General features: G+C 46.1%; 1 protein-coding gene across 2 annotated transcripts in view; it reads right to left on the minus strand.

The window, feature by feature from the left end:
- Positions 1–5,399: 5,399 nt before the first annotated feature.
- The window catches only part of slc30a6 (solute carrier family 30 member 6), a 90,264-nt gene continuing 81,166 nt past the window's right edge, over positions 5,400–14,497 (minus strand). For both annotated transcript variants that reach the window (XM_079511553.1, XM_079511554.1), the window contains 6 exons: positions 10,467–10,586; positions 10,009–10,111; positions 9,633–9,680; positions 8,871–8,939; positions 8,455–8,700; positions 5,400–8,166 (listed from right to left, as the gene is read on the minus strand). In XM_079511553.1, coding sequence (XP_079367679.1) covers positions 7,750–8,166; positions 8,455–8,700; positions 8,871–8,939; positions 9,633–9,680; positions 10,009–10,111; positions 10,467–10,586 — 1,003 coding nt within the window. In that variant the 3' untranslated portion in view covers positions 5,400–7,749. The remainder of the gene's footprint in view (positions 8,167–8,454; positions 8,701–8,870; positions 8,940–9,632; positions 9,681–10,008; positions 10,112–10,466; positions 10,587–14,497) is intronic.

The raw sequence follows: 14,497 nt of genomic DNA on the forward strand, positions 1-14,497 counted from the left end.
GTTCAAAATAATTTCTGACGTAATTAAATCACACCCGGGTGAACTGGATGACCGTGGCAACCATGCTCATTTTCTCTGCACAAAAAAAGCCAGTTGTGAAATCACATCCAGGTGTGATTTCATTACGTCAGATCAGAGCTGATCAGGCTATATAATACCTTACCTTATATAATACCTCACATCGGACAAAAACTCCAGCTGAATCAACTTCATGGTCACAAATCATCACATCAGAAGACGAGTCTACCTAGCCAAAGATCTTTAACGTCAGACATTACGTCAGACCACAGCTGATCATGCTATATAAAACCTTACACCACTCAGTTCACACGGGTGTGATTTTTTTGTATACTATAAAAGAACCCAAAGTAACCACACCAGGTTGAAAGTGCTTCATACGTACATTTCTTTTAGGTATAGAATTGTATTGTGAAAATAGTGTGTGTGTGTGTACAGTATATACTTCCCATGTTAGCAGTCTGGAACAGGTGTCGGCAACCGTTTTGACATGAAGTGCCATGTTTTCATTTTGAGTCAGTGTGCCATAAACACTAATTTTGACACCACATAAAAATAAAAAATGTCCAACTGATTTTGATTGTCCATGGGCTATACAAAACAATCTTTATTTATTATTTTTCTTTAGAAATGTGTTCTTTTCTGTTGTATGTAATAATGATCATTAGACTACCAGACTCACTCCCAGTCCCCATGTCAGTAAGTTAGGAGTTTGAATGAATATAGAAGTATGTGCAAGATATAGATGTGAGGGGACTTCATTTAACTGACTTAATACTTAATTTTAAAAGAAAACACTCTCCCTCACACTTATGCCAGTGTGCCAGTGATCACCCTCCCCTGTGCCAGTGGGCCAGTGATCACCCTCCCCTGTGCCAGTGGGCCAGTGATCACCCTCCCCTGTGCCAGTGATCACCCTCCCCTGTGCCAGTGATCACCCTCCCATGCCAGTGATCACCCTCTCCTGTGCCAGTGATCACCCTCCCCTGTGCCAGTGATCACCCTCCTGTGCCAGTGATCACCCTCTCCTGTGCCAGTGATCACCCTCTCCTGTGCCAGTGTGCCAGTGATCACCCTCCCCTGTGCCAGTGTGCCAGTGATCACCCACCCCTGTGCCAGTGTGCCAGTGATCACCCTCCCCTGTGCCAGTGGGCCAGTGGTCACCCTCCCCTGTGCCAGTGATCACCCTCTCCTGTGCCAATGGATGTTGGCACCCGTGCCTAAGGTTGCCTACCCCTGGTTTAGAATTAGGCATTCTAATGGCATACATTTTGTGGCTTTCGCCTTTATTTTATATTTTTTATGGAGGGATAGACAGTAGGCTGACAGGAAATGGGGAGAGAGATGGGGGGAGACATGCAGTAAAGGTCGTCGGGATCAGGAGTTGAGCCCGCGGTACACTGCCAGACTGGATTACCAGCCAAGGTGCCTGGACCGCTGAGCCACGGCACAGGCTACATCCGAGCAGACTTGAGAAAGAGTGGCCCTCTGCAAAATGCAGACAATATATATATATATATATATATATATATATATATAAATGACTGAATCAGACTAAGTGGGAAGTTTGGAAAATTCCTTTAGACCCAAAATGTGTGTGTAAACAGTTTAGTGAATCTAGAAAGATGCACTCCTCAGAGAACCGGTCTCTTGTCAAGCCGGGTTGCCTGCAAAAATAGCCAATAGTTGGAATGGAATCTAAAACAAAATAATAAAAAAAATCTGACGGATACACTGGACCCCAGAGATTTGGGGTCCAGAAAGAACAAGCAGTTGTGGTTGCTTGTATCCTTTGATTCATGTCCCACTAACTTACCCAACACATCCAGACTTTCCAGGTCGACACAGTGTACATTTGAAAATATTTTCACTAATTCTTAATTGTTATTTTTTATTTATATAATTTCTTATATTTGTGTGCGTTTCAAAATGTATACAATTATTTACATTTTACTTTTGACCCACAAATGAGTCCAACCAACCACCCTATATGAAGACAAATACACATAATGCAGAACCGTTTGATAATGAAGTTCAACTCACAGCATGGACTCTCTTCTCTGAAGTCCCTGTCTTTTCATAGACCACAGCCTGAAGTCAAATTCGTACGATTTGTTACACACGTCACCGCAGTGAAATTTGTTCTCCGCATTTGACCCATATATTGGAGCGGTGAGCTGCGCTCCGGAATCATTTGATTAGTTGATTTGACCACCCAATCCAACCCATTGATGCTGAGTGCCAAGCAGGGACTGACCCCCCAATCCAACCCATTGATGCTGAGTGCCAAGCAGGGACTGACCCCCCAATCCAATCCATTGATGCTGAGTGCCAAGCAGGGATTGACCCCCCAATCCAACCCATTGATGCTGAGTGCCAAGCAGGGATTGACCCCCCAATCCAACCCATTGATGCTGAGTGCCAAGCAGGGACTGACCCCCCAATCCAACCCATTGATGCCGAGTGCCAAGCAGGGACTGACCCCCCAATCCAACCCATTGATGCCGAGTGCCAAGCAGGGACTGACCCCCCAATCCAACCCATTGATGCTGAGTGCCCCTTTTGTAGTCTTTAGTATGACCCGGCCGGGGATCGAACCCCCAACCTCCCGGTTTCAGGACGGACACTCTAACCACAAGGCCACTGTCTGATGATATGAAGTCTCCATGTCTGTCTTTCCGTCTTTTCACAGAGACACAATTCAATTCACAGTTGTGAGACAGTTCAGTCTGAAGGCTGAAGGCCATGTTCAGGCAGATCAAGTCAGATCTTTTGGTCAATTCAGATGGGAATAGAGTCTGAACAGAAACCATGTGGTTTGAAAATGTGATTCGAACCTGATTTCCAATGTCTCAGACAGTCTGGACATAAATATTGTCACTCTAAGGCAGAAACCTCGTACTGTATCTCCATATCACATCATTTATTTGTCATAAATAAATCGTATTTTATACTCAAGTCATATTGACAGTATAGTGAAAATAGCAGATGTACAAGCTCGCATCACAACGCTTTGTGATCTAGATACCAAAATATGGACACCAGGTTGAAGGTCGAGTCTGTAGGTTTTTATAAATATTGAACGAATGAAAAACGTCTGTGTGGAATACAGAACATTAAGTCTTCCCAGATGCAAACCCTGACCTGATCCAACAGTTACACAATGCTCTACCAAGAAGCTCAATGCTGAGCTACGTCAGAATGTAATACTTTAGACATAAAACTCTGAACACCAGGTTTGGAGAATTTGTGATTAAAGCTTGAGTTCTCAAATAACACTGATATAGATGACATGACCCCCTTTGCAGTCTGCTACATATTCACAACGTACCTACAACATGTATGGAATATATCAGAGGTTCTCAAAGCGTGGTCCGGGGACCCCCAGGGGTCCTTGACTAGTAGTTTAAGGCAGTGGTTCTCAACCAGTGGTCCTTGAGGAGGTTCCAGGTGGTTCCGAGCTAAATGGAGAGTTGATAACCAAATGGACCACCTTATATCACATAAACTTAAAAACACACCTCAAACGGACAACTCTGCAGAGCTGGAACTACTGCAGAACAGTCTAAAGCCCTAACCACACCAAAGGGTCAAGACGGTTTTAGCGTTGTCCCAGCGGTGTGATATGTCTTGTTACACGTTGATCCTAGTGATTAAATGCATGGAATTCAATGGCCCAAACCACACCAAAGGGTCGAGACGGTTTTAGCATCAACTCCGCAACCGTTTGGACCCAAGGCGTTGCATGGTGACCCTTTGGTGTGGTTAGGGCTTATGTGAGAGATGTCCTGGTGACATCACTACAAGAGGAGCTGAAGAGAAGCCAGGGAAAACTCAAAGGTCCTGGACAGCCTGACAACATTTCAGACGGAAACCAAAGAAACTCTGCAGACACTCTTCCCACAGATACCCATAGAAACAGACACTCTTCCCACAGATACCCATAGAAACAGACACTCTTCCCACAGATACCCATAGAAACAGACTCTTCCCACAGATACCCATAGAAACAGACACTCTTCCCACAGATACCCATAGAAACAGACACTCTCCCCAGATACCCATAGAAACAGACACTCTTCCCACAGATACCCATAGAAACAGACACTCTTCCCACAGATACCCATAGAAACAGACACTCTCCCCAGATACCCATAGAAACAGACACTCTTCCCACAGATACCCATATAAACAGACTCTTCCCACAGATACCCATAGAAACAGACACTCTTCCCACAGATACCCATAGAAACAGACACTCTCCCCACAGATACCCATAGAAACAGACACTCTTCCCACAGATACCCATAGAAACAGACACTCTTCCCACAGATACCCATAGAAACAGACACTCTTCCCACAGATACCCATAGAAACACTCTTCCCACAGATACCCATAGAAACAGACACTCTTCCCACAGATACCCATAGAAACAGACACTCTTCCCACCGATACCCATAGAAACAGACACTCTTCCCACAGATACCCATAGAAACAGACACTCTTCCCACAGATACCCATAGAAACAGACACTCTTCCCACAGATACCCATAGAAACAGACACTCTTCCTACATATACCCATAGAAACAGACACTCTTCCAACAAGAAACCCATAGAAACAGACAGTCTTTGCAGACAGAGAGTACAGGAAGTTACAACTGTAGGGTTTCTCCCCTGTGAGGGTTGAGGTCTGTTGAGGTACTCGTTCAGAATGAATGTCTTGCCACAGACAAGATCCTTAACAATAAATTGAGTGTTTCATTTTACACTCACAGTACGTTTTAACAGCGGGAGACCTTAGAGACCAACGGCGAGCGTCGCTTGAATTTCATTGGCTATCGCCCCATCGCCCACTATCACCGGGCGACGTCGCCCAAAAGATGAATTATTTTTATCTTTTCGGCCGACGTTCCTCCACCCACTTTTCGACCATCGTCTGTTCGACTGCTATCGCCTCTATCGCCAGTAGTTGCCTGTTGTTAAACATCTGCATTACTTAATTTACAAATTAAAATGAAACTGATAAAAATGTGCTAAATGGGACCGCCTGGGCTGGAACCCCTCAAGGACCACCTGAGAGCCACTGATGTAGATTCGATGTTGAAAAAACACCATTAAACTAAACATTGAAAACAAAACGCAAATTGAAACTTAAAACAAGGCAGTCAGAATCCGGGTTAGGGATCGGGAGCCAATGTTGAGGAACCAGAATCTGTTCCGAATGTTGACATGTCTGTCCATTTGGAAGGAAGGAAATCAGACAACGGCGAGTGGAATCGTTACAATTTGCATACAGAGAATAGTAAATAAGGACACGTTGTGCAGAGAATGTGTTGGTTGGCGTTATAGGGCTGGGCCACATGGACAACAAATATCATATTTATGACCAAATACTTTAATGTATAGCGTGAGAAACATGGAGGAGCATCCCTGCTCCATCGAACTCCATGGACACCATATTGTATCTGCTTTAGAGGACTGTGTTCTCCATGCAGTAGATCAGAATGCTTATGCCATTTAAAAAAGAAAATCTTTGACAATGTTTTGAGAGTATAAGATAAGGCCTAAGTGATTCACATCAGGGAAAAAAAACAAATTTGTGCCATAGGCTATAACAATATTACGATGCTCAAAATCACAGCAGATATCTAGTCTCATATCATGATATGGATTTATATGGATATGCTGCAGAGCCATCGATGGTACATTTCATTTCAACAACATCCCTGTTCCTAGTCTCGCGTTGCCAGACAACAATTCCACAACCTCCGAATGCTATATAGATTCTGGAACTACACCTCCCGACATCAGAGTAAGGAAGCTGCCATTTCCGTTCACAAAAAATATATTTAAAAATACCTTTCCATTTCTGCTAACCATCAAGCTATATGCTTAGACGATTTCTATTTATATTAGGATAAATGTGTGCGACTGTAAAGACGAAACGGAAGTGGGGAGGAGGCTTCACTTCCGCTTTATATTTTACTCACGATCAGAGCTTTCCGTTGCTCCAAACTGTATGACGGAAGCATTTGGAAATGGCGAGAGGCAACAGTCTGGCAACGCGAGACTACCCTGTTCCCAATGTTTATATATATATGTAGGCTACTGTATATCAATTTTTTATGTTAAAAAAAAAGGAAACAAAACAACAATCATCTGTATAAAAGTCATGGTCCAACAACAACATTCTAATAATAAATACCACAATGAATACAGTCAGGAAGATGCTACAGTTGAACAACAGAGTGGACAAACTGTCTGTAGTCATTTCTATTGACATAACAGAATGGACAGACGGGCTGTGGTCATTTCAACGTAGCCTTGGTACCAGGCTTTCATTTTCGTCGGCTCAAAAAATGAAAGGCTGGAGGAACGCATTGGCTGCTCTGGTCTAGAAGTGGGAGTCAAGCCTTCTGGGTGGGCGTCGCTCCAAATTATGTGACGTAGTGCTGCACTAGGGGGGGAGAGGAGGGGCCGTGGCTGACAGATCAGTGAACCAATCAGGGCGTGCGCAAATCTCAGCCACGACCCGCCCCTCTAGACCAGAAACCTAACACGTTAGCTCAGGCTAATTTCAACTTGACATAACAGAGTAGACAGACGGTCTGTGGTCATTTCTATTGTGACATAACAGAATGGACAGACGGTCTGTGGTCATTTCTATTGTGACATAACAGAGTAGACAGACGTCTGTGGTAATTTCTATTGTGACATAACAGAGTAGACAGACGTCTGTGGTAATTTCTATTGTGACATAACAGAGTAGACAGACGTCTGTGGTAATTTCTATTGTGACATAACAGAGTAGACAGACGTCTGTGGTAATTTCTATTGTGACATAACAGAGTAGACAGACGGTCTGTGGTCATTTCTATTGTGACATAACAGAGTAGACAGACGTCTGTGGTAATTTCTATTGTGACATAACAGAGTAGACAGACGGTCTGTGGTCATTTCAACAATGGACAGATGGTCTGTGGTCATTTCAACGTGATATAACAGAATGGACAGATGGTCTGTGGTCATTCCAAAGTGACATTTAGGGGACAGTCGAAGGAACGCTTTCAACGGCCTAAAATTTCGAATATAAATACACTTTATGGAAAGTTTTGCGAAACGTTCACACAGTAATAATAATGAACGAGCGCGTCACACGGGGACGACCGGGTTGAAAAGCGGCTCGTCGAAATAATAATCTAATAATAATCACATTATGACCTCACCAGAGCCATTAGACAGATTTACGACAACTCCGTTCACTTCATGGGGCTTCAGTCCAAATGGCGGCTCTTCTACATAGACTTCTATTGGTGAAGAGTGACAAAGGCCTGAACCGGAAGTTTACGGAATGCATTGTAGTTTATGGGCTTTACAGTGACAAACGAGTTACATGAACCTGTTTTCTGCCCCCTCAATGTCGTAACTCTCATATGTCATCACCACGTTGGTTGTGCGTTGTGTCTCTCTTTTTTTTTTTGGTTGGTCCTCCAGGTGTGATGCAGGGACCCCTCGGGCTGGGGTGGTGGTGGGGGTACCTTGAGGCGGGGGTTCCAAATGGACCCTCGCAGGTCTGTAACTCTTGAGGACGTACGAATGGAACCAAATGGTTACCCTTACGGGTGAGAGGGTCCATTTGGGTCCATCTGTACACTCTCAAAGAGTCATAGCGGTCCTTAAAATAAAAACATTTGCCAAGCACCGCTCATTCGTACTGGAGGAGAGGGTCTCAGGGCTGGTACTGTCTGTACTGGGACGGTGGCGTCGTCGTCGTCTGGGACCCCAGGAGGGTCCCGGAGCCGGTGTTCCCGAACCGGAGCGGGGCGGGGGCAGTCCTGTAGCTCTGAGACGACGAAGGCATCATCATCATCCCGCCCGGGGGTGGTGGTCCTCCCCCCGGCCTGGCGGCGCCCAGCGGTCCCCCCAGAGCCCCAACCACGTAGGGGGACACCCCCCCGTAGGCCAGGCCTCCGTAGGGCCTGTGTGGGTGGTGCTGGTGCTGGTGGGGCGCGGCGGAGAGCAGCACAGGCTGGGCGTTCCGTCCGGGCGAGTTGAAGGAGAACTCGGGCGGGGGGCTGCTCTGCTTGAAGGGGGTGGAGGTGAGGGGGTCCTCGGACGGGACCGGAGGCTGGTGGTGGTGGTAGGCCTGTCACGGTCACAAAGGTCAAGTTGACCGTTAATTGTCATCACACGAAAAATTGCGATTTAAAGGTTTAATTGTGCCTTCGGCGTTGAAATGGTTTAGTATAGAATATAGAATAACGGAAATATACAAATAAATTACTGACATACCATAATTACTGGTTCCAATTTAATGTGTAAAATCCATGATATTTACATTGGAATGAATGAGCCTGGCTGGAAAGTGTCTAAGTGGGAGTGTCTAAGTGTGAGAGGGCGGGGCTTAGCTAAAGGTGAATTGAGAGGGGCGTACCGGCGGCTGGTAGACCCCACCCCCCTCCGTGGTGGAGGAGAGGGAGGGCGGGGCGGCGGCTTGGGATGGAGGCGCGTTGGGGTGCAGGTGGAGGTGGGAGGACGAGGAGGAGACAGAGGAGGACACGGCGTCCTTGAAGACGTGCACGGTCAGCGAGGACACCAGGGAAAGCAGGCGGGTGGACACGTGCGCCAGCACCATCTGGTCGTTGGCGTCGCGACGCACGCGCACGTGGACCGAGCCGCACTGACAGGGGGGACAGACAGAGAGAGAGACACAGAGACATAGGGACAGAGAGAGAGACAGAGACAGAAAGACATTAAAGTGAATTAAGCAATATTACACGAGAGGCTGTGCGTTACTGTCATTAATTAAGGTATTTCTGTGTTTAGCAGAGCTGTGGTGTTCGCTCTTACCAGAGAACCGAAGCCCACGGTCCAGAAATGTTCGTTCCTGACCTCCAGAACGCCGTCTAGAGTGGACACCTGGTTGGACGGACAGACAGACACAGATATTCACCAAAACTCTTTTATTCTGTGCGCTCCTCCACTAAATTAACGACCTACTTGATTATACTACAGCAGTGGTTTTCAACCTTTTCATATCAAGGCGCATTATTCATTTGGCATTTGAGCCACGGACTGATGACATTTAACCTACAACTAAAGAATATTTTGTTATTGTTGGGTAAAGTCTTTCCACAATTCCAATATTCCATGCTGTATTGAAGTTGGTTCCATAGAAGAGACAACAGGTAAATGTTGCTCAAAATGTGTAGACTTCTTGAAAATTAAGTAATGCATTGCAGATGTTTAACAATAACTCTTGAGTGTAAAACGAAACCAAATGGACGCGGAAGGGATCTATAAGGGTCCATTTGGTTACCAACTCTCCATCATTTAGCTATAGGGACCACCTGGAACCCCCTCAAGGACCACTGGTTGAAAACCACTGTTCTACGGCATCACACAAAAGCATCACAAGTAGTAGATGTTTTGAGCTTGTAGATCTGCTACTTTTGATGCCTTTTAATGTAAATCATGGACAGTAACAGGTTTGGACATTCCACCTGACAGACGATATAATATATCGTCTGTCATTATATTATAATGACAGGATGTTTAGAATGTATAAAGTTGATCCACATGCCTGTCAAACAGACCCCATGTGACCCTTACCTCTCTGAGGAGCTTGTCCAATTGGCCGATGACATGAGAGGGATTGGTCTAAACACAAAGGACAAGGTCCAGTTTATACTATGATATACAACGGTATCGTTATGAGACACTGTATACACTCATATACATGGTTCTGTGTGTGTATGTGCGTGTGTGTGTGTGTATGTGCGTAGGTGTGTGTGTGTGTGTGTATGTGCGTGTGTGTATGTGCATAGGTGTGTGTGTGCGTTACCTGCAGTAAGACCTTGCCACTGTAGACACTCATAGGATACATGGTTCTGTGTTTGTGTGTGTGTGTATGTGCGTAGGTGTGTATGTATGTATGTATGTATGTATGTATGTACAGTGTGTGTGTGTGTGTATGTATGTGCGTTACCTGCAGTAAGACCTTGCCACTGTAGACACTCATAGGATACATGGTTCCGAAGATCATGAGAGCGATGGCGACCGCCGACGCTGTGTCTACCATGGTGTAGTTACTGGAACACACACACACACAGACAAGCACGCACACGCACACACACACACACACGCACGCATTAGAGCTGAGAACAATGTAGGACAAATCATACAAGTTACACTATCTATCTGTATGTACTGTGTGTGTGTGTGCATCCTACTTGATCTCTATGAGCATGTAGGTGATGTAGTGTGTGTGTGTGTGTGTGTCATACTTGATCTCTATGAGTGTGTATGTGAAGCAGAGGGACAGTGTGTGTGTGTCATACTTGATCTCTATGAGTGTGTATGAGTGTGTGTGTGCATCTTACTTGATCTCTATGAGTGTGTATGAGTGTGTGTGTATGAGTGTGTGTGTGCGTGCGTGCATCTTACTTGATCTCTATGAGTGTGTATGTGAAGCACAGCGACAGCGCTCCGGCCAGGTTCACCAGGACAAACGGATTCATGCGAGGAAGCAACACACTGCTGAGACCTGGAATTATACCACACACACTGTGCACACAGACACAGACACAGACACAGACACAGACACACACACACACACACACACACACACACACAGTTAGTTAGTAAGTAGCCAGCCCAACAGGCCTTTTACAGTATCACAAGTTCATTCCAATCACAATTATCTTTGTTTTATTGACATATATATATTTTCTTTCCACGATGATGCTTGATGTCATTCCATCTGTCTGAATCGGTTAGGACTGAACCTTTAAAGGCGATAATATAATTGACATGCAATACAATTGTGCACTCCGTAGTTTGGGGAAGCTGCTGTGTGTTATGTGTGTGCGCGCGTGTGCACGCCGGTCAAATGCATGGAGCACTGCTTTAAACAACACAAGTTTATCTCCGTATTTTGAGGAAACAATGTACTGGACTGACGTCGAAGCCACAAGTCAACAAACTCCCGTGAGCCACAAAATGGATATTAAAGACACTATTTCGAATCGCAAGTTCAGCTTCAAAGCCCTGCCATGTGGTTATCGACAGGACAAACGTAATCTACTGTTGATGAGAGTTGACCACGTCTAGTTAATCACTTGTCGGGTCAACTGCAGCACACACTGACACAGCCGATGCAGAAAACCCGCTGCCTGCTTGCTTAGTAGCCATGCTGCGGCTGGTTAGTTTGTCGAGGAGACAGCTGGATAACTCTAGAGCTACAAACTTTCATCAGCAGTTGACAAATGGATTAACATTGTGGAGGATTTTTGCAACGCATCCAACGTGGACATAAAGGGGACTTGGACTCGAGTGAGTGAGTGAGTGAGTGAGGTGTGTGTGTGTGTGAGAGAGAGAGAGAGAGAGAGAGAGAGAGAGAGAGAGAGAGAGAGAGAGAGAGAGAAAGGGAGGGTGGGTCTGGGACAGACAGAGACAGAGAGAGAGTGAGTGAGTGTGTGTGTCTGTCTGCCTGCCTGTTGTAGTTTAAGATTTGATATAATAAATAATAAAGCTCAATGAATTCTAATAGAATGGAAATCTGGTCTTTTTGCCAGGTGCTTGAAAAGCGCCTGGACTACATTTACCACCGACCGTAGTCGTGGTGACGAACGTGGAGACTTTTTCATGATTGGCTGCCTCTAAGCCAATGGGAGATTTGCCCATAAAGCCTAGTAGTCTGAATGGCATGAAAACCCATACTCTGAACGCCGCAACGTGAAGCCGTATTGGCAGGTGTGGTGTAAGGGGTTTGTGTGAGAACTGGAAATGGAACACGAGTGGCAACAGAAACTAATGTTATGAGCTAACTGAGAGCTTGCTGCACCTGGCAGTTATGACTGAGTCATTCTTGTTTTCTCTCAAATGAGTAGGAAAGACTGTCTCTCCTCCACTGTCTCTCTCTCAGCTGTCCTACTGTCTGTCTCTCTCTCTCTCTCTCAGCTGTCCTACTGTCTGTCTCTCCTACACTGTTTCCCTCTCAGCTGTCCTACTGTCTGTCTCTCCTACACTGTCTCCCTCTCAGCTGTCCTACTGTCTGTCTCTCTCTCTCAGCTCTCCTACTGTCTGTCTCTCCTACACTGTTTCCCTCTCAGCTGTCCTACTGTCTGTCTCTCCTACACTGTCTCCCTCTCAGCTGTCCTACTGTCTGTCTCTCCTACACCGTCTCTCTCTCTCTCAGCCTGTCCTCGTATTCAGTAAATGGGACAGACAATACGAGCTCGTCCCTGTTCGGGATAAACGGAAGGATAAACCCGGCCATGGCCACAATAAACTATCGATATAATCCTTGAGTTCTTTTGGCGTCCATCTGTGCCACAGACAGACAGACAGACAACATGAGAAGTGTCTGGCCCAGTTTTTCCTCCTGGTCGTATGCAGCGCGGCACGGGGCAGTCTGAGAGGACAGCTGTTTGGGGGAGGGGGGGGGGAGAGGGCAGCTGGCCGGGAGCGGACCCACCAAACAAACACAGCCGACCCCACGTGAACTCCATGCTTACAACACATCTACGCTTTCTTTATCAGTCCAGCGATACGAACAGGACCAATGAGCTGGTCTCTGCTCACAATGATTACAATTATTTGAGATTGTTTTTTCATAATAGTCATAAAACAAAGGAAAGGAAAGAAAAAATATCCTTTGAATTTTCCTCCGGTGGTCCGTCTTTAGTTTGTTTTCATTCCTACTAACAACAAGCTCTATGCGTTGTGGCGGGAGTTGCCGACGGAGTCAGCTGCATAGCTCTGAATCTGTCTGATCTGTTCGATGTGAGAGATCACATCGAACATAACTTCCATTTAATTTAAATCTCCATCTCTCGGGAGAGCCTACAGTTATGTCATAGTCACTACTATTTTTTCTCCTAAACAATTTGGAACACTCTAGCTCTTCCATCTTACTATAAATGCACCAAGTCCGTCTATCTTTGTGTGTGTGTGTGTGTGTGTGTGTGTGTGTAAGTAATTACTGATTACTGTTGTAATGCACGTAACTCGAGAACCGTTCGCCCCACCGACTTCAAATTCGACAAACGTGCTCCAAACCCCCACGGGGAGTGCAGTGCCCGGTGTCGACTCAGACAGGCATACAGAGACAGACAGACAGACACAGACGGAAGCATAGAAGATTGTGTGAGTCAACAGTCTGGCTCCAGTGGTTACTTCGACCCCAAAGCCCAAACCACACCAAAGGGTCACCATGCAACTCCTTGGGTCCAAACGGTTGTGAGGAGTTGCATGGTGGTTTTGGACAACGTGGGTCAACAGGACACATCACGCCGCTGGGACAACGCTAAAACAGTCTCGACAATTTGGTGTGGTTAGGGCTTAACTCAGGGGGAGTCAGGGATCGAACCGGGAACCTTGCGTTTCCGCACTCTACCTCCTGAGCCACTGTCGCTCCGTATAACACTACAACAGGGGGTCCTCGTAGTAACTACAGGGGGTCCTCGGAGTAACTACAGGGGGTCCGCCAAATCTTTGTGTGATGATGGGGAACATTAGCCCGAAACTAGCAGATCTACAAGCTATCTGCTATTTTCGGAGAGTTGGTGTGTAGAGGGAAAAAGAGCACACCAAGTTGAAAACATAATCTTTGCTAACAATTGGATGGAACGATTTAGATTTTAAAGATTTTAAGATTTTCCATCGAATCCGCTAAAATGGGGGTGGGGGAACATTTTGGATGACGTCCCAACCGGAAATGTTGTTGCCCAACAGCTCCCAGCCTGTGGAGCGATGCGATCGGTTTTGATATCAATACATCTCCATCCTGAGTGCTGGGCGTTACTATTTGTTTGATGTTTTTTTGTGGCTTTCGCCTTTATATTTTTTATGGAGGGACAGACAGTAGGCTGACAGGAAATGGGGAGAGAGATGGGGGTGTGACATGCAGTAAAGGCCGTCGGGATCGGGAGTCGAACCCGCGGCACACTGCCAGCTGGATTACCATCCAAGGTCCCTGGACCGCTGAGCCACGGCCCAGGCCTGGGCGTTACTATGACGGAGAACTCCGTTTATGCCACTCTGCTCAGGGTGTTAAATGGGGCACCGTAGCCTAATTCAGGTCAAAGTGTGGGCCCTAGAGCCGTAAATATCTTCTCTTATGGGGGTCCCTGGCATGTATTTCCAAATGGGGGTCCGGGGGCTGTCATTTTGGGGGTCCTTGACATGAAAACGTTTGGGAACCACTGGTCTATATTTATATGACTGGAAGGGAAACACAGGAGAGACGAGAGGAGACTGTAATCCTGCATTGATATCACTTAACCTGCTAATACTATCCCTGTGTGTGTGTGTGTGTGTGTGTGTGTGTGTGTGTCTATTCCCTATTCCAGGGTGTGTGCGTGTGGTTGCGTGCTCGTGCTTGTGCTTGTGTGTGTTTCTGTTTGTGTGTGTGTCTGTTTGTGTGTGTGTGTTTGTTAATCCCGGAGCGTTGCAGACAGAGTGTGTCGGATTAA

Source organism: Electrona antarctica, assembly GCF_951216825.1.
Source record: "Electrona antarctica genome assembly, chromosome: 10".
NCBI lineage: Eukaryota > Metazoa > Chordata > Actinopteri > Myctophiformes > Myctophidae > Electrona > Electrona antarctica.